The 21,197-nt window shown below is 43.1% G+C and overlaps 1 protein-coding gene across 1 annotated transcript in view; it reads right to left on the bottom strand.

The window, feature by feature from the left end:
- Nucleotides 1-20,730, bottom strand: part of meis2b (Meis homeobox 2b) — a 33,263-nt gene extending 12,533 nt beyond the window's left edge. Inside the window, exons 1-8 of the mRNA XM_042503627.2 lie at nt 20,420-20,730; nt 19,914-20,146; nt 19,198-19,339; nt 18,957-19,007; nt 18,532-18,582; nt 18,282-18,428; nt 13,633-13,747; nt 4,538-4,677 (exon numbers count right to left, since the gene is read on the bottom strand). Of these exons, the coding sequence (XP_042359561.2) occupies nt 4,538-4,677; nt 13,633-13,747; nt 18,282-18,428; nt 18,532-18,582; nt 18,957-19,007; nt 19,198-19,339; nt 19,914-20,146; nt 20,420-20,431 (891 nt within the window). The 5' untranslated portion in view covers nt 20,432-20,730. The remainder of the gene's footprint in view (nt 1-4,537; nt 4,678-13,632; nt 13,748-18,281; nt 18,429-18,531; nt 18,583-18,956; nt 19,008-19,197; nt 19,340-19,913; nt 20,147-20,419) is intronic.
- Nucleotides 20,731-21,197: the final 467 nt, after the last annotated feature.

Below are 21,197 nucleotides of genomic sequence, written 5' to 3'. Positions count from 1 at the left end.
TTTGACACTGGTTGACAAACGATCGGGTGGGATATAAAGAGCCACAATGGTGGCTTTTGTTTGGGGCCCCGTTAAGGTTAGGCCCCCTGTCAACCCCCAACCCCTCCTCACCTTCCTCCGGCCCTGATCCTTTCGCTGACTCTGTGTGTGTGTGTGTGTGTGTGTGTGTGTGTGTGTGTGTGTGTGTGTGTGTGTGAGACAGTGGGAGGAGGGCGGCAGATGGCAGACAGAGGTGATCCTTGTACAGGGAGCAGGGTCGCGGGCCAGTCCCCATTCTGCTGCTGTCAGACCAGCAGCCGCCTCCTGTGGTCAGCAGTGAAGGATGAGCTTCCAAACACTTCATTTTTAAACTGTCTGCCAGACTGAGTGCACGGACGCACACACACACCCACACACACCCACACATCCACACGCATATATATCATCAGCTATATCATTAGACTTGCATATGCAGACACTCATAAATGCACATTCATACACAAAGAAGCTCAAACAAAAGCATCCAAATGCAAATACAGCAGCGTCAGCAGATGCACTATATCATACAGCCGTGAGTCTCAACCAGGGAAAGCATTTTACTGAGGAGTTGAGAGTCACAAAGACTATGTAGCACTGCTACACACTATCAACACACACACACACACACAGAGATAGAGAGAGAGAGAGCGATTTGCAGCGTTTTTGAGATTATTTCAGCCTAAAATTCCTGATTTCACAGTGGCTATTGTAAAAAATTGCAATGCATGTTTCAATATTTTTAGACTTTTTTGTTGTTGAATAAGTACTTATATATATATATAAGTCCAGTATAGTAAGTATCAAAATTGAAAGCAATTTGCTCTAGTGAGGATAAAGTGCAGCGCTCTGAGTTTGTGATTTATACAAACCCTAATCATGTACATTTATTTCACTCACTTTGATTCTGTCAGCATGTGCATTAGATGTGGATGCAGCAGCCTCTGTCACTTTGAGCCATCTGTTCATGTGTCAGTCATTCTGCACCTGTGTTTGTGGTAATAGTGTTTACGTTCCACCATAACACTGCACACTGTACAAAACACTTTACCCCTGCTGTGTGCAGATCACAAGGGAACACTGTGCTGTCTTTAGCAATCATTTATTGTGAGCTGTTTATGTTGCAGATGTCTACATCTTCACAACCAGGAAGTGAGTTTGATGGGTTTATACAGGGGACTGCTGTGACTGCTGTAACTCTGTTGTCATCCCGGGATGCCGCGACCGTCATGGTGGGATGGATGGTTAGTTTAAGAGGAAGGAGGCAAATGGTAAGGTGCAAGAAAAAAACATCACATTCAGATGGGAAATGAACGCCTGACCCCCACATGAAAGTTCGGAGTTTGTTGGATAGATATATATCACAGTGTTCACAGCGAGAGGGGGCGGTGAAAAGGTTGCTCACTGCACCTGAACCCAACAAGAATCCGTACACCAGGGAGTTCCCACTCAAGCTCAACAATCCTACGAGTTCCAGACCACAAAAAGACGTGTTTTCCCTCACCTGTAGGAGCTTATCCACAGCCACAGTACAGGTGACTACTCCAGAGCACCTCAACGCCAACCAAGGAGGCAGGGAAGGAGAGGAGGGGCACGGAACAAACAAAACAGCAACCCTCGTCTCATACTCCCCTTTCCTTCCATAAGTCTGGCTTATACCCAGTCTGTCCACAGTAAGACTGAGGAATGTCAGGTTCTTGTCTGTCACCAACACTGATGGGCAGTAACGCGTTTAGAAGTAACGCGTTACTGTAATCCAATTACTTTTTCAAGTAACGAGTAAAGTAAGGGATTACAATTGCAAAAATAGTAATTAGATTACTGTTACTTTTCTGCAAGCAGGCTGCGTTACTGCGTTACTAAACCGTGATTTTGTTTTGTGAGACTGTCTCGTGACAATGACGTATGAGCGGCGTGACGTCTGTGGTAAACAACAGACGTGTAGTGATTGTCGCTACCCGATCAACAAGACAACATGGAGCGCGGGAAAGAGCAGGGCCGTGCAGCATTTAATTCTTGGAATTATCGACATTACTTTGAGTTTGACTCGGTTAAAGGTGACAAAAACATTAGCGTCCGCTGTACACTGTGTGTGGGAAGAAAACTTTTATCTACAGCGAAAAATTCCACGTCAAATCTGAGCAAGCACCTAGCAAGCCGGCACGGGAATGTGAAACTCACCGAGAATCCTCCGTATCCCCCCACTGACATGCACGCTGAGGCTACCACATCCAGTTCCACCGAGCGAACCTCCGAGGGCCCTTCTCCTGCTAAACAGGTGAAAATAGACTTAAGACCGACAGGGCTTAGTGCCGCTGAACTGAAGAAGCACGTCGCTGGCTATATTGTCGAGGACAATATGAAAAAGTGAATCGTTCCGACGCATCGTAGAAAAAATACCGACCAAAAGTGGTGTGAAGCTGCCTAAATGTTCAAGTCAGAGACTGTTACATTTCATTTAATTTTTGCTTGATGCAATGTGCATGAAGTTAAAGGATGAAACTCATAAAACAAGTGAAAAAAGACAGTTTCATTTGATTCAGTTTTATCTAATGGAATATGCAGAAAGAATAGAATTAGGCTGAGAGGTCTATTGCTTTATATTGTATTCAGGTTGTGCATCATGTTTTTGAAAAGTAACTAAGTAAAGTAATTATGAAAGTAACTAATTACTTTTTGAAAAATAAGTAATCAGTAAAGTAACGGGATTACTTTCTTGGAGAAGTAATCAGTAATCAGTAACTAATTACTATTTCCAAGTAACTTGACCAACACTGGTCACCAACATGAGGTCAAAGATGCATGTACCCTGGCCTTTACAGAGACATGGCTCAGGACGGACTCCAGCTATGAATTTGCGATAGACGGGTTTAGTTAGACCGGTCAACCACGATCACCGACAGGTCATGGGGCCGTGGAATATGTCTCTGCACAAATGAACACTGGTGTGAAACTGTTGTAGTGAGACAGAAACTATGTGCCAAAGATGTCAAACTGCACAGATCTCTCTGAGCTTACTTTTCAAACTGTGCAGAGACTTCAGTTGCAGTCTTGAGACACTTACAGTCTAATTTTGGGTGACTTCAATCACTGCTCGCTGGAGGAAACCCTGTGGAGCGTTTCTCTTTGTATCATCAGGAAAAACAAGATACTTGGCCAATGTTGGACTCTCTTAGAAATGCTTTGTATTGAGATGGACAGGTTTTATTTCCATTCAGAGGTAGAGGAAAAAATATTTTTGTGAAGTTGTGTTGGTACTCTAAGTATAATTGACAGTTTCAATTATCTTACAACAAAGATCCTTTGTTGAAAATTCAAAAAATTAGGGATGTATGATAATATTGGCATGTCATCAGTATTAGAAAGATGTGCTACATTATTAAGGTGTCTTGAATGCATGGTAAACACATAAGCAGGTGATTAAATATTTTATCTCAACTGAGAAATCACATTTCAACTGACTTTGACACTTGTGACCTCGGTGGATTCCAAGTTTGCTTCCCAAACACTTTGGCATCAGTCCTTCAGTGTGGATAAATGCAGGGTTGCATGGAAACCAACAGTTAGGAGCAGGCTAATGGGCCGGTAATGAATAATATAATGAATCCAAACCTTTCACAGCTGCTTTCTCTATAGCTTCCTCAGAAGGAGATCTTTGAAGGGTCTTGAGAATGGACAAAAAAAGCAGGGGTCTATGGCTGGTGGAGGACAGAAACACCCCCACAACGGCCTTCCAGCCCCGGGCCTCACACCGCAACATCTGACAAAACATAATCCCGCTCTTTTCACACCCTCAACCACTGATGAATGCTTGATCGCTTGGGTGTTGCAATAGGCCTTTCAGGGGCCAAAGTCCCCCTTGCACACTTTTCATAGACACATCCTGCCACGGCAAACACTTGTGCTTAACAAATTAGGCCTGAAAAGGGGACTGGGGGACAGAGAGGAGATAATTCAATTATCCTCCTTTTTCATCTGGAAAATCTAAAGGTGGCCTTTGGAAAGGAAGGGATTACTCAGAGTACAGGACCTGTATGGGCCTTTTACAAACTAGACAACTAAGGCGTTCGAACACATGAGTGGGAGAGTTACAAACACTGCTGAGACAGCGGCAGTGCTATCTTTTGGACCTTGGATGAAAGGTAAAGCGCTCCTTGTGTGGATCTGCTTGGCCCCTCTCAAAGACCTGCTGTCCTGACCAAAAGGCCTCTGAGGTTGATTTCTGTACAAACCCTGGACTGCTGTCTCAAAGGACCACATCTATTCAAGGACCTGCAGACATGATTTTGGCTTTGCTGTGTTTGCACATAAGAGAAGAAAGATGAACTCAGTTTCATGATGCTTTCTGGAAATCTAGCCTGGGCTCTGTGCTGGCTGCGGGCTGATGGAGAGGCTGTGGTTAGACAGCAGTCATGTTACTGCGGGACTACAGAAAACACAATCCATAAAAAGCCACAGCTACATGTGACATGTACAGGAGGGCAGCTGAACAGGATACAGGTTCAATTCCCATTCCACTTACCGTGAGGTGCTGGAAGAGCCACGCCCGCATTATATTTGTGGCCACTTTAGGAAAGATGCCTCGTTTCTTCTGCCTCTTCTTGTCCTGGTCATCCTCGTCTCCTGTGCCCGGTGATGCCAGGCTGTTGTCCAGGGCGTCTCCTACGATCAAAGCCGAAAGGAGTCACATTAGGAGAAAAGCTCTAATTTTGCCCCATCGTCTCCATGGAGGAAGCTGCATTCCTCTGTGGCCCAGCAGCAAAGACTCTTCCTCTCACCTCTGCGTGAGTCGGCAGCCACAGGCTAATGAAGAGGAGTTTGTAGTGCGGAAGCTCAATAAAAGCACAAGCTATTAATTCAATCTGAGCCACACATTTGACATGAGGTAATGAGTGCAGGAGCTGTGCGCCTGACATCAAATAATCAAAGTTCAAACTGCAGTCGAACTCAGTGCTGTGCACTGTTGTTTCTATGTGACATCTGCAACACTGATCATCTCCTCAGAAGTCAGATGAGTGAAAAACAAAAACAAACTCACAGTCTGTGAAGAAGTGTGAAGCCGTGTGCTGTTGGACTGTCAGATCTCATGCCTGCCTATGGATCCTGCCATTAGCAGCATCTTTGTTTGATTTCAGAGCTGGCTGGATCGTGGCAGGAGGCTTCCTTTAATCTGAAATTTCCGCCCTGCGACCTAACTCTCTCCATCTTGCAACACAAGGGCCACTGGGCTCCCGCTCCCTCTCTGCCATTAATTGTGCATCAGCCGAGATGATTTACTTTTAACAGTGGTGGTTATTTTTCTTGCCCTGGAGGCAGAGAAGCCTTGAAAGCTTGCCTGGAGGGCATGTGAATAATGCATCTGAGAGACTCCTCCCCCGAGGCGGGACAGGAACCCTACTTTTCTTAAGATTTGCCCGAGCATGTCTTTTTGTTTTTAGAGATGCATCAATCAAAGAGGCCTATATGAGCCACAGTCATGCATAAATATTTCAGCTAATGAATATTGACATTAAAAAGGATGCATTCTGGGTCATGGGCTCAGGGGGTTGTGGGAGTTTTGACGGATGGTGTCCAGCTCTGAGCTACAGACAGGGTTCACACTGCTACGTCCACTGCACTTCATTTTGTTTTGTGAAACCTCTCCTACAGCCTGACCATTCACCTACTGCCTCACTGTTTATTTACAGTTTGGAGGTCATGAGCAAAGCTGCTGTCTTCCTACTGACCTCAGAATCACCACGCACACACATTACAGCTCTGAAACTGACTATCAGGAAAATCATCAACAGCATCCTGCAAATGCTGACACAGTCTCTATAATGGGTCAGGACAAAAAATAAAATAACCTTCAGATAATCTTTAAATCTGATCAAGAAACCAGCTCAGAAGAACACAAGAAGCGTTGAGCAAAAAATGAGCATCAGTCATTTTAAAGAAAATGACAACCAAAAGAAAAAAGGTTCAGTTCACTCAATATATAACGGCATTAACCAAAGAGATCATCATAACAAACAATGACTTCAGTTTCATATTTCAGTCTTGTGTATTTTACATCTTCACATCATAACTCTACAGTTCATATGGGATGATATAAATCATCATAAAATGTAAAACAAGAACAAATTAAAATAAAATAAATAAAGAAAATGAAGGAAAAATATCAGAGAAAGAAAGAAAAACTAAAAAAAAGAAACAAAGCAAGAAAGAATAAAAAGAAACAGAAAATGAAGAAAATAATGAAATTCAAAAGAAAAAAGGAACAAAAACAAAGCAAGACAGAAAAAAGAGCAAGAAAGAAAGACAGAAAAAAGAAAATAGAAGCGATCAAGCAAAAAGGAGGACAGCATAAAACAAAAGAAAGGAAGACAAAATGATTAAAAGAAAGAAGAAGCAAAAAAGAATGAAAGAGAAAAATAATTAGAAAGACAGAAAGAAAGAAAAGAGGAATATAGGACTGGCTCGTCCTAATTATACATAAGGAAGGCCCGCTGCTCTCCCTCCCCTCCTCTCTGTGTTTGAGCAGGAGCCAGGCAGCAGAGAGGAGCGCCGCAGGGCAGATCCTCCGCTACACTAATCGCTACTGACTGTTCCCCGGCAACTCGGCCAATCTAACCAGTGTGTGACGGTGCAGTCTCAAAGTCATACACCCGTGCAAGTCTCCCATGCCCCCCTTCACTCCGCCCCCCAGCGCCTGAACGCGTGACAGAGAGAAGGTAGGTTGGGGGGTGGGGGGGCATTACCGCAGGGATGGCTGGAGTGTTGCCCCGGGGCCCAGGAGAAAACACATACAAAAAAAACAGCACCTTAAGATATGAAGAGTCTTCCTGTCCTCTTTGGCCCCCGCACCTTGCTCAGCCTTCACACACACACACACACACACACACTGTTTTTCTTTTCTGTTCTGCTTCTTGCTGCACTGAAACCTTCAGAGGCTGTTGAGCTCCTGATCGCAGCAGAAATCATCTTAACATGTGTGATGATGAAAGCTTTCACACCGGAGGTGTGGAGGTGTAACACTGCACACCAGAGCCAACACTGATGAGTGGTATATTTTAATAGAATTGTGTCTTACAAAAAATAATATTAAAGCTTTGCCACAGGGCTAACCATTTTGTATGTATGTATGGCAGTCGCCTCCATTACTGTTTTATTCTTTTCTATCTCTTCATTTAGTTATTTATTAAATACAATTCCATGTCTTGATTTTTTTTTCTCATTTTCCCTGATACTGTAAATGTAATATGCTCTTTGTGCCGCATGTGTTTACATGTGGGAATAACTGAGGGTAGGATCTTTACATTTGTATATTTGCTTGTATTTCCTCAGCTCGTGCACAATGTGTGCTCTGGGTGTGATGCTGGTGGAGGCAGTGTGGGTGACTTGTCCATAAGACAGAGTGCAGAGCAGCAAGCAGAACTGATTGCAGCTCTCCCAGCTGCATCACTGATGCAAAGCCAGCATGGCCTGTCTAATGAGCTCAGCAGGGCCTGATCCATCATCAGTGACACCTCCAGGCTCCTCCCCGTATTAGACATGATAAACAGCTCTAAATGGATTGGTCTGGACACTTTTCAGGACACAAGGAATCCTCTGTATGAGAGACTGAACATGACCATTAGAAGCTGTTGACGGGGAGATGTTTAAAGTTAGGCGGTCTGCACGCTGCCAGCACAGAATGGCAGCGACACTTTCTGTTTGATTCTCCCACCAGCGATGCACTGAGCAGCTGCACGTGTCTGTAGAATACAGAACATTTCTAGGGATGCAGGAGCACTCTCTGAATCCACTGCCTTTCACTACGAAATGATTTATCACACTGAATGTGACTCTTGGGCTATGTGCAAATATGATGCAAGTACATACATACATGTGAAAGTGTCATTTGGGAAAACCGGAACAATTCACAGGGCATGATATTGAGCTTAACCCTTTGAAACCTGGGCAAATTGGCTTTACTTCTGTTCAAATCATGGGAAGACGGCGGTAAGCAGCTTAAGAAGAAATAACAAAAGAGCAAGCAAGAAATTAGTAAAAAGTACAAATAAATTACCTAAAAATTAGAAAGAAAAAAACCCAGAAAAAAATCACACAAAGGAAATTACGTGAAAAAACTCTTAAAATGTATAATAAATATGTCAAACTATTTTACTCATAATTATAATAATTATAAATAAAGTTTTCTCAACATTTCCCCTAGCCTTTTTAGAAATAATTTTGTAATTTCTTGCAATTTTCAAAACATTTCTCAGCAAGTTGCTCATTGCCTTTTTCCAGTGCTTTTGAGAAAAATCAAACCAAATTGCTTATGGTTTAAAGGGTTAAACAATGTGAAAGGTGGCTGAGTGCAGCACAGGAAAAGTGATGTTGATTCAGGTTTAAAGGGTTAAAGATGACAAACAAATACCCTCTATAACTCAAACTTTAGTCACTCTAAATCAGAATACTTCCCCAATTTGTTTAGGCCCTTTGAGGCTTTGTTAGAGCTGGGGACAGACAGGAAGACGGAGACAGAGGAGGGACGACATGCAGCACGGGACGCAGGACACAACGGGCACGTTTTGAAAAGCGTAGGCGTCATATGTTGATTCCAACACAGAAGAGAATTGATGTTTTCTGGAATTAGGTGAAAAAACATTTGTCATACTTTGCTCAACTCATTTTGTGTAACCACGGTGACTTTGACATAAATGCTTAGCAAGCTAGCGAGCTAACTAGTAAGCAGCGGTTGAAATGGTACTTTTGGATGGAGGGGAGAGGATGACCTCATCAGTCTGTTTGAGGAACATCATGTGTCCATCATGTATGGTACGCAAGCTGTAAAATGGATCAGTTACATTTCTGATTATAATGTGTTACAATCAGAGCAAGTGCTGAGACTTTGGTAACAGTTCAGAGCTGGTTGTTTATTAAACGGTTTGGCTGATCAGTCAGTGCTGATAGAACGTTTTACAAACTACGGTTATTGGCCGAGCTCGGCTCTGATGGCGGCCAATGGCTGAGCAGCCTCCACTTGTTCTGCAGTGATGTTGATCAGCGAGTGGAGCTGATAAAAGGAGGCTTTTGTACAGTGTTGCCAACTCCTCTGTAAGGGAAGCAGCTATTGGCTCTCCCAAAAGTAGCTAGATGATGTAATCAACTAATTTGCATGATATCAAATTCAGAGAGAGGCAAATTTAATAGAAAAGGCTGACCAGGTAGTTTACAAACTATTTACATATTTACAAACATTTTTGTTGCTATATAACTATAATGTTTTTTTTTGTTTTTTTTTTTCATTTTTAGTGACCTAATGAATGTAGAACAAAACAAAAATGTGGTCCTGTGGTTAACAAAGAACTGACTGAGTGTGTGAGTGAGACTGACTCAAACAGAGTGAACCGTGTGAGGGATTTTGGGGTGTGAAACTAAAAAAGAGTGAATATTTAAAGAAAAACATAACGTCTCTGCTGTAACTGTACAAAATCATGGTGACTGATTGGTCGTAAGCTGTGCAGGCGTGATTCATTTGCAGGGCAGGCGGCTCTTGCTCAGAGCGGTCCCAGAGTCCACTGCAGGCTGGGACTGTGGGGCTGCTGGTCAGACTGGCTGCATGAGTGCTGTGTGAGTGATGAGGAGGAGGAGACGGCAGCCGCCCTCACTGTACCTGGCTCCCCTGAGCTCAGTTGTAATGTGTAACGCAGAATGGTATATGTTAGATGCTTTTTGCAGAGCTTTATCCACCTAATCATTCCCTAAATGACCAGAAAAAGTAGCTTGATTTCTCGCTGGTCGCTTTTGATTAATTAAGTCACCAAGGGGGTCTGGAAAATCGCTAGATATAGAAACAAAGTCTCCAAGTTGACAACACTGCTTGTGTGAAATGATCAGTTGGTGCTGCTCCAGAGAGAGCTGCTATGCGACTGTGTCTCTGTCACTACGTTTACATGGTGTTAGGAAAAGTGAAATTACTGTGTTAGTCCTACTAAAACTGGACTTTTAAAATACATAACATGTTAGTGTGACTGAAATCATGCTAAGGTGAATTTCTCAAAGTCAGCAACACAACAAGACAAAGGTATCAACATGGCAAGTGTTGGAGCAAGAACCATGAATTTTTGGACGGACAAGGAGACCAGTCTATGTTGTGTCAGCTGAAGGAGTTCAACAGTATGCTAACTTGTTTGGTATCTGACGTAACAGGTCAACAGGATGAAGGTCCAGTAGCAACCAGCTGAAAGGGGACATATCTCCACCTGCCATGTTGGAGTCAGACATACTTCATTAATGAATTTGCCCCCACTGCTTGTATACTGGGACAATGACAGTAAACCAATAAAATGGCCTAATGGAGCTATTACTGTAGCTCCACTTTACTGTGCATGGAAACATACTGACTGTACTGTTCTTCATTTAACTGCAACAGAGGGCCAACGTCTGTGACTGTTTCCTGTTTCATCTTAAAAGCCTTCTAGTGTGCTACGGTCTGGTCCTACTCTGGTTTTGGACTAATGTTGTTGAAACATTTCTTCCATCCACAGCATGGCAGATGGTAAAGCTGCGATGTCATTGGCATGTCAGCACCTCCACCTCCCCACATTCCTGCCTCCTGCCTCCTCTGGAAGTGACAGAAAGAAATAACACATCCTGTTCCTCACATTCCACCTCTCAGTATGAGTATGCAGGAAATTTCTGAGGTAGCTCCCACTGCCTTTTCTTTTATTTAGGTCTTTGTGATGGACACCCCCCACCTCAAGCACATTCCTGGGGGAGTATCCTGTATGGATCCTCAGCGTGTGGTTAGCTGGAGCCCAAAGCCACATCACCACCACCACTTTAGTGCTCCCACATTATGCTGGATTTTTAACACACTTCCAGTGTGCTGATGAATTTGCATCACTTCTCAACTTTCATCGTCATTCTGACAGAGGAGCATTTTGAGGAGTTCATGGTAAAATTTGTCATTGATATGTTGAAAAAGCTGAAATTTAGTCTCTGTGATCTCTGTTTGATGGAACTCACAAAGTCAGTCTGAATGTCGTTCGCTCTGTCACTCAACCTGGGGATCCTCCCACATGACTGGGATTCTTCCACTGTCTTTGGATAAATTCATCAAGATTTAAGCTGTAATCTCAAAGATTTGAGTTGCTGCTAAGTCACTATCAAAGGAGTTAACACAAAGGTGACTGAGCCTATGATCAAAGTATTTATATTTTAATATTGTTTTTAATTATCATTTAATGCATTTTGCATTGTAAATACATTATTTTTTTAACCACTGAGTTTTGCATCTTGTTTATACTGATTATATTGTTCTTTTTTGCTTTATTTATCTTGTTCATGTCCTGCTTTGATACCCCTTTGCTGCTGTCATAATGCAAATTTCTCAGTTGTAGGACTAATAAAGGAATAACCTTTTTTATCAGTTGGCCTTAAGCATTGAGGTATGTGGCATTTTCTCAATCATGACTTTGGGTGGTAATTACAGCGTCACCATGTGGCTGTTCGGCGTCATATGTCTTAAGAAGCATTTGCACATTGTTTCCAGTTATTGGGCCAAATTTCATGTTTCTAAATCATCTAGCTCACAGCCATTTTAGCCCCAACACACAAATAATATCAATAATAGTATAAAACCTTGAGGTCTTTCCCTGCACTCACACTCACATCTGTGACCTCCTGAACAAAGTACTGACTTAGTAACAACATGTGATGATATCTGTCTGACAACATTATTACAACTCTGCAGGGGTCATCTACCTGCTCTAAAGAGATTAGCATGATGTGCCACTAAGTGTCCTTCCTTTCCTGTCAGTAGCTGTGTTAGGGAGCAGGTGGAGGGCCTGGGCAGAAGCAGCAGACAGCATGCAGCAGATCTTGCAGCTCTGATCGCTCTGCCCTCTCCTCTTCCTTTGTTCCACACACATAAAGTCCTCTGTCCTCAAATCCCTGCAGGGGGCATTCTGCACTCCCAGCCCCACTGCATTCTCTTCCAGGTCAAAAGGCCAGGGATCTTGGGTTTCCCCCACTGTTGTTTAAAAAAAGCCAAAAGGAAAGAAGCTATTCACTCACTGGCCTTTCTCAGCTCGCCTAAACACAGCGTGTCTGGATGCTGTTGTATTAAGATCTATAGATACACTCTGTGTGTTTGTGTGTGCCTTATTAAAGCAGAGGAGCTCAAATCATGTTCACTGTGCTGGCTGTATAACCAGCAAGTTGATGTGATGTGCCGATGTGCTTCTGATTGTCTATTAATCCCCTGAGTTTCTCTTGTCTTGCAAAGCATCCTCCCATTGTTCTCTGCTCTGCTCTGCTCATTGATGCCTGATGGGCCAGGTTGGAAAGTTGTCTTAAAGTCCATTCTATTTTTACTGTGCCCAAAGGGGAGAAAAACAAAAACAAGCCATAAAACCCTTATAGCCTCCAATTAGCACATCAGAAATCACAGGAGGTGCCGCAGCACCAGGGTGACAAATGGAGGAGCAGGCAGCACAGGAAACAGGTAAAAAGAGGAGTTCTGCAGCAGCACCAGAACCTGTGACCTGCAGCTCAGAGCCCACATTGACTGCGACATCTGCATCAACTGACCTTCTGAGCTTTATCTTATTTGAAGTCTAAGGCCACAATTGGACCAGAACGGCCCTATTTGAAAAAAATCGGCATTAATCTGATAACACTGTAAGAACAATTCTCGTGTGCATGGATCTGTAAAAACAACCAAAAACACTGTAGTATACAATGCAAGCCAGTCCAGTGTCAACGGTGTAACTTTGTAATACAACACTCTGGAGCAGTTTCAAAAGTTTGCGTTTTCAGGCCCCCAAAATGCCATTGTCGTGTAAACGAGAGGCCAAACTGCAACAAAAGCTTCATGCAAGAACCACATTAGGGTTATATATTTTACTGCCAGTAAATTCCAGAAAAAACAATAATGCGTTAGTTTGTCTCTTAATTAAACATGTTACTGTATTTTAGAAATACTGAGGTCATTAATAAAGTCCTGACCATTTTTTTCTGAATATTATTTAATATCATAAAAGTCTAAATGCAGTTACAAAACATTCCCTCATCTGCCTCCACCAAATCCTGGTGGGATTCAGACATGATCCTTCACTTTACGGCTGTCAAATGTACACATAGTTAATGTTAAAGAACTGGAATTACTCAGGTCAGTACTCAACATGTGCTTTGTTTTCTATAGAGAACACACATACACAGCCAAAAACTCAGCAGCTCAACCTGCCTCACTAATACATAGTCCCATTTTAAAAGCAGAAGCAAACAAAAAGCTCAGTGACTCCCTGCAGCAGCTGGACTTTGTAGTTTTTAGTGAATGTAATTCAAACAGGAAGCAGCGTGTGAGGAACTTTGTTCAGTAGGTTACAGTCCTCACCAAACCCACAAGATCTGCTGTTATCAATGCACCGAAGATAAAGTGATTAGATGAAATAAGTGCATGAACTTTCTTGAAACGACCCCTGCTACACACACACACACACACACACACACACACACACACACACACACACACACACTCAGTCAGAGTCGGCAGGCAGCAGAGGGCCTGCCTCACAGAGAGGTCACATTAAAGTCAAAGCTTTGATATCAAAGAAGATGCAGGAGGCCTGCGGGCGCTCTTACCGAGTTCACTGGTGTTGTCGCCGCTCTGAGAGACGTGTCCCCCGCTGGACGGTCCTGGGGTGCCTACCGAGGGCGTGGAGTGGCCGTCGTCCATGTCTCTCCAGGACGAAGGGTTCTGAGAGGTCATGCAACGACCCAGACAGTAGAGGACAGGAAATAAGGGGGAAAAAAAGGAGAAGAGGAAGAGATGAGGGAGGTCCATCAGGTCCAGTATTATGCAATGTCCCAAAGACACAAATACAGCTGTGTGGCGGGACTAGCACACTGAGACAGCAACCAGACCAGCAACAACCTGAGACAAGGACAACATTACCATTCTGTCCAAGAAAAGGGCTGAAGTGTAGCTGAAAGTGAAGAACAGTATGGTGAGCCTGCAGCATGCGGACACCCCTGCGTCCCGCCTGTCTCTGTGACCCGTGTTGGGGGGCCAGCCTTTATTTATTGGGCTGAGTGGCGGCCACTCAGACGGCCGTAAGCTCAGAGCAAACAGCAGATCAACCTCTTCAGCCGCTGTGCGTCAGCTGTTTGCCGGATGGCGATCAGAAGAAGAGCTAAGCAGATGACAACAAGACGCACAGGGACAATGGCGCAGTGTGAAGGAGGCCTCTCAGTGACGGCCCCGCTTTTCTTATCCAGCCATCCAATAATTACAACTCCTGCTACTCAAACAGCTACTCAAAGAGGCTCCATGTGTCTCCACGTTTATCAAGCTAATGAGGGTTTTATTTTTCAAACACATGCCTGTGAAAACCCAGCAAACAGGAAGGCAGTGAGTCTACGTTCAGCTTGCGCAGTCAAACTGTCCTCTCAGTCTCAACCATGTCGCAGTCCTGCACCTGAACACCAGCAGCAAATATTACGGCAAAGACAGCTATTCGTGTTGTTAACATGTACACAGCAGATACTGTGAATGGAGTAACATCAAATCAAACTGGGTATGATTGCACCAGTATCAAGCTGCTGGCAAGACAGCCAACTTCCTACTGACTCCCAGTTCACACACATCATAAAGCAAAGACAAAATGAGTTGAAGTGTTAGCAGAAAAAACACATATTTGAATTTGTTGCATTTACCGGAGGATTTGTTCCTCTGCCACACACGTCTGGTAGTTTTTCCTCATATGCTTTGGCTCAATTCTTGAATGAGATTTTTTTTTAAGTTTGTTTAAATCTTTGAACAATTAGATTGTTCTTCACAACAGATTTGAGTCTCACATGCAAAGAGTAAGTACACTTGTCATCGTAACTAACTGCACATAACAAAACTGATGAGCTGATTCTCAGACTGTCACAAACACTCGCTCACTGCTTAAGACATCATGTGCAAAATGATCCATTCGATGATCAACATCTGTCAGACATAATAATAAATGAACATTTGACACCTGGTAAATTGGCAAATGAGCTGCCAGGTGACAGACAAGGAATCACAATCAACCAATCCTTTTTGTTTTGTCTGATATTTTATATCTGGTTGAATTTAGGTTGTGACATCGGAGAGCGAAATTCAGTGTTAGCCCAGCATCTAATGCCAACATCGACATGTACAATTCTGACCACAGGTATCTGATATCTAGTCAGATTTAAGCTGTTGCTAAGAAACCAAATCCAACAACTTCCAAACATCTCCTGATGCCAACATCATCTTGTGCTAAAACATTAAGTGGTGAACTCAATATCTGCTTAAACATTTGAGTATTAACTTCGTACAATGTGACATTCTAGTATCATAGAAGTTGCCTTTTACCAAGGGTTAAAATCAGAGTCTAAAGAGCTCAGTGTGATACACTGCAGCATCCAGCCAGACAAAGACACACTCTAACAGGCACTCTATAGAAACTATACCACGCAGTTTTGAGGCTGAATGTATTTTTAATAACTAAAAAATAACCACAAATCTTTGACCAATATATTTATAAACAAAATCTGCAAATCTTGAAAACTGGACAAGCAAAGTGCTCCTGAAACGCTCCCAGTGTGGTGTGGCACAGCTGCCATGCGAACTGTCCCCGCCTTACAGTCAATACTAAGGAAAAAAATAACAGACACAGCTCACTTATTCATGTCATGGCTTTCTTTAGTGGATCACAAAATATATGTTTTTAGAATTAATCTGCAGAAACTTCATGTCAAAATGAGACCAAACTTTCTTCAGGATGTCAGTTTTTGAGCCGTGAATATTTATTGTATTTTTATTTATTATATGTTATATAGTACATTTATTTATTTATCCTTTTTAACACAGACTGTTCCTGCAAACTTGAGGCTGCTGGTCGGCTAACAGGAGGGAGGAGTCAGCTTTCAAAGACGTATAACAGCATACAGTCACACACATGCACACAAAATACTGGGCCGGTCAAGTAGTTTGTGAGATCAGCTGCAGACAGACGGATACACACACACACACACAGTCACATGACCAAATACATGAGCTCCTCTAGGCGATAAATATCAGAATACAGAAGACTAATAATAGCTCTCAAATTCCTATGTATTTATTTCTTGTTTGAAATGATACAAACAGAGCGGTAGAGCTTTCTTCATTCCAAAATATTAGAAGAAAAGACTTTTAATTAAATTCTCTTAAAAGGCGACTAAAATTGGAACCTGATGAAATAAAATCATATTGCCAGATTTCTGCTTGCTTTGAGAAATAAAATGTCAGGGCTCAATGAGCAAAATGTAAGTGGTTCAAAGCATCAGTGTCAGCGCAGAGCACAAACACAACCAACAGAAAGTCAAATGATGTTTTACACACAAGCACACCTGTACATTCACACACACGAATGATGAGCAGATCATGGTGCATACAGTGGTTAACATGCATGTTCGTTACACAGCTGTGCATGTCTGCGTGCCCAGAGGAGAGCTGCACATCCATTATGCAAGAGCTGTTAGGAGGAACGCATTACAGCAGGAGAGTGTCCTGTCACATCACTGGTGGCCTCACACACACACACACACACACACACACACACACACACACACACACACACACACACACACACAAACTGTGTTTTGTCACTCAGTGCAGAAGAAGCATCACAAATTGTTTTCTGGAGAACAAAGAGAATGTGTTGAAGTCAATCCTGAGAGTTTTACTGAAACTGCAGAAAAGATTTTATCTTTCCAGTCAAAATAGGAAAAATGTCATCTTTGCAGGGTAGAAAAAGACACTCCAACAGCACGTCAGTCAAGGTCTCTCAGCCTCCTCTGGCAGCTTCAAAAATGTTGCCACAAATTTCTCATGACCCCATGAGTTGCCATGCACACCTGTATAAGGCCCAACTTCTATTTTTTTTTTTTTTTTTTAAGAAATAGGAGGGAGCCCTGAAATTAATTAGACAGAAATGAGGATTTAGTTTCAATCCGTATACTTTATATTCATATCAAAAATCTATCTATTAATTTTAGAAATCTCACAAGAGCCCATTTGCAGCAAGCAGCAGCTCCCACATGCTGAGAACAGAAGTGGAGGTCACCCATAGGACATCAGTGACACCCAGCAAGGAATCCCAGAGAGTAAAAGTGCAGCTCAGCTTACAGAGAGCACAGAACCTGCAGGATCCTCAATCAGATCCAGAGGGGACAGTCAGTGAAATACAGTGTGTTTCTGCACAAGGTCCAGATGAATGTGTGAGTGAACGCTGCTGCTGTAACTTTGAATCACTCCAAACACTCAGTCTGCTTCTCTGAAAGTGAACACAGGAGCCAAATATAGGAGTCTGCGTGAAGCGCACGGCAGGGGGAACGGCTGACAAAGAGCCCCCACCACTCACGCCAATGCTGAGATGGACCTGAGCCCAACAGCACACACACCTCAGCTGCTCTCTGAGCTATCACCATCATCACCATCATCATCAAGCTCGGAGCTGCCAGATGAACAGCAAACCATGAGATGATGTTCAGTGTTCTGATGTTAAAGGCGAAAGGAATTCAGCTCGACCATCCTGTCACATTCACTGTCAGTTGGTAGGAGTTTGTAACAACAGGCTCCTGTTGAGGAACGCATCAAATTCCACTGAAATAAAGTGTGAAAAATTCCTCCAAACAGGGATTTTTTTTCATTTTTTTTTTTTTCATTTTTTTCCATAAGTGAATCATTTTTCGAGGCCCGAAAACGTCAAATTCTCTATTTACTGATTTTATATCATTAAAAGAAAATGTAGAAAAGTAAGGAAAAACAGAGTAGCATGAAAGCATATTTTTTGTCAGAGTTATTGTAGCCTTTAACCCTTTGAAACCTGGAGCGACATCACTTTTCTTGTGCTGCTCTCAGGTGTCTGCCATACCGATTTCTTTCCAAAACATGGAGAAAAAAAGGCAACAAGTGACTTAGTAAGAAATGTTCCACAAATTGCAAGAAATTAGTAGATTTAAAAATGACTTTAGAAACATAGGGAAAAATGATCATAAATACATATTTAAAATTAAAAATATTATATTTTTGAACCACTTTTTCCAGGTCATTTTTGCGTTTTGTTGTTGGTTTACTCATTTTAGGGTCATTTTGTTGTAGCCTACCTTTGAGTAATTTTTCTTTGAATGTTTGGGTCATTTCTACCTTTGTGGCCTTCTTATCATGTTTTTGACAGAAACTACAATTGGAGATGAAATGAGAAGAGAAGCTGCGGCTCAGAGAGACTCACGTGCTCAGTCAGGTTGGTGGAGGAGCCGGACAGGTCGTCGAAGTCCGACTTGCAGACGTCCCGCTCCTCTATGACCAGGTCGATGGGCATTTTGCCTTTGAGGCAGCTGATGTAGCGGTGGCAGAAGTTATCACACAGCTCGTGAACCTGCGGGAAACTCTGAGTGAAACTCTCCAGCTCTGACTGAGCAACAGCGAAGACTGAAATCATCTGAAGATGTGAGCACATCTGACAATTACACATCACATACCTTCTCTAACTCCAGGAGGTGAAACCGGAGGACCTGAATCGCCTGGATCATCTAAAAAATAAAAAAAATCAATTAAAAAACAACAACAACAACAACAACAACAACAACAACAATAATAATAATAATAATAATAATAATGCATGTATGGAAAAATAAAAACACCAATGGCCTACAAATATTTTTGACTCTTTAAATTCACCCTTCAGAGAATAGTAAAACATGAAATAATTGTAAGGACGCACAGCATGCCATGATAATAATAATAATAATAACTGCGTGCATTTGCTAATCACCGACATAAAAGAAATATTGTTTGTTTTATTACAAAAAAGAAAAAAGAAATGTGGCCGGAGGCCTGATCTGCCTGAGGTGGTGGCGGGAACAAAATGAGAACGAAAGCGAGAAGAAGAAGAAGAAGTGCTCACCAAGTTATCCAGCTCCGGGTTGGAGGAAAATAAAGGTTTTTCTGCGCGGATCTGAGCACAGACACAAAACCGAAAGCGTCAGTTTGAAACTTCACATTCAGGACGGATCATTGTTCATCATTAGGGTGCCAAACATCACAACAGGCGGCTGCAGGCTGCTCATGGCTACTTTTTTTTTCTTGCCTCTTATTTAAAATTGCTCCCGTAGTCCACCGGTGTAAACTCCGGGGTGTGCCCCTACCTGCTTTGCGAACACTGCTATGTCCTCATTGAAGGAGTCGGAGGAGCAGACGTCTCCTCCCGCCACTCCGGGCTCGCGGGGTGTGCAGGTCGCCAGCTCGCACTTCTCGAACACCAGAGCCAGCAGCGGGAACAACGGGTGTCTGCAACACAGAGCAGGGGCCCGGTCACTGACAACCAGGCCTCTGCAAGGGCCACCAGAGCCGGGCCTGGTAACTGACAGCCAGTCCTCTGTATGGACCACCAGAGCCGGACTACAGCAACATTCATTCAGTCACATGTAAGCAATGCGCCGCTGCGCGCAGATCATCCAGCTGTTCACACATGTGAAGCAGAGCAGAGGCCTCTGAGCTCTGCTCTCAGCAAGAATAACGAAAATAATAAATACATCAGCATCGAAAAATACTGCAGTAATTCATCTCATGAGCGTTATATTATTATCATTTCAAACATAAAAGTGGTGATGTGTGCCGAGCTTTCTGCTCAGTGACTCCGATGCAATCAGCTTCAGTGAGAATTAAATCAAAACCAAAACACTTTAAAATTTTTTATCGCCGCATAATAAAAATCTGCACATATTATTATTATTATTATTATTGTTGTCGTTATAATCAGTATTAATATTATTAACATTATTATTATAACTACGATTATTATTATATTGTTGTTGTTGTTGTTATTTTAATCGGCCTGTTGTTGTGAGGACTGTATGCACACCCGTAGATCTGGTCCTTGTCCCTCTTGAGCGCGTCGTTGACGGCGCTGCCCATGCTGCTGGGCATGATGTTGTGCGGCGCGTGGGCTCCGTAATGCTGGGTCGGGTGCGGGGGCGGTCCGTGGTTCAGGTGGTGGACCTGGGGCAGAGGCCGGGGGGCGTGCGGGTCTCCGTACATGGAGGTGGGGACTCCGACTCCGTCCATCGCGCCTCCGTAGTGAGCCAGCTCATCGTACTGGGTGAGAGGTGGAGATGACATGAGGGCACGTGAAGAAGAAGAGGGGGTTTATGAGAGGAGAACCTGGGACACTTTTATTCCTCTTAAATCTCGATGGTACTTAACAGGACTGCAGGCCTCAGACTGGATCTCTGTGCGCACCGGGACATTCAGAGACCACCTGCTTCATTAGCATTTGGTGCGTATAAATTCATATTTCATGCATGTGTGAAATAACAACTTTGTGTAAACCATTTGAATAATTACAAATCAACAGTAAATCACATTTACCCTTTGCGCCATCTCCGCGCGCGCTCTCCAGCTGTGTAAGAAAAGTTTGGGGTTGATAGGGAAGGTTAGATCCAAGAGGTTAAAATCCTGTCCTGCAATGTCTCATGGAGCGGATCAATCAGGACTGAGGTCAGTCAAACTGCATTTATCCTCACGGGATCGACACGCGCACCGGCACCTGGCGACCTGCTCTGCGGTGCGTCTTCAGCTGTAGGGTTAGTGTGAGAGTGTGACGGTAGTCCCGAGCATCAGTGGATCAGTCCGGCTCAGTCCTCCGCTCTCACGGTGTCCTCATGGCCATGTCTCCGCGCGCCACGCGCACTCTCCGCAGTTTATAGGAGCGCGCGGTGATGTGCGGGACACGCTGATGACGGAGAACGGAGGAGCATGAAGGGGGGGGACAGATCCGGCCTACCCGTGACAAGCTACCGTTTTAAATAATGTCTTCCGGTCAGTACTTTCAAAATAAACCCGGGCGACTAAATCTTACCTGTGTGTGCAGCTTTGTGTGTGTCTAGACATGTTGGCTGTATGAATATATGATTTATTTAAACCTTTGAACCCTACGCTAATTTGTGTTTTTTTTTTTTTTTTTCAAAATGTGGGGAGCCAATGAGAAACTTGGAAAGAAATGATCTACAAATTGCAATGAATTAATAGATTTAGAAAAATATTTTTAAACATTTTTTTAAAAAGGATGGATTTTTTAAATTGCTACCAATTTCAATTCAGTTTTTAAAAATAAAATAGTCATTTTTAAGTATTTTCCCACGTCAAT

This window comes from Plectropomus leopardus, chromosome 16 (assembly GCF_026936395.1).
Source record: "Plectropomus leopardus strain MGB_pleo_1.0 chromosome 16, ASM2693639v1, whole genome shotgun sequence".
NCBI lineage: Eukaryota > Metazoa > Chordata > Actinopteri > Perciformes > Serranidae > Plectropomus > Plectropomus leopardus.
The sequence above is the reverse complement of the archived record's forward strand: the minus strand, read 5'-3'. Positions and strand labels throughout refer to the sequence as shown.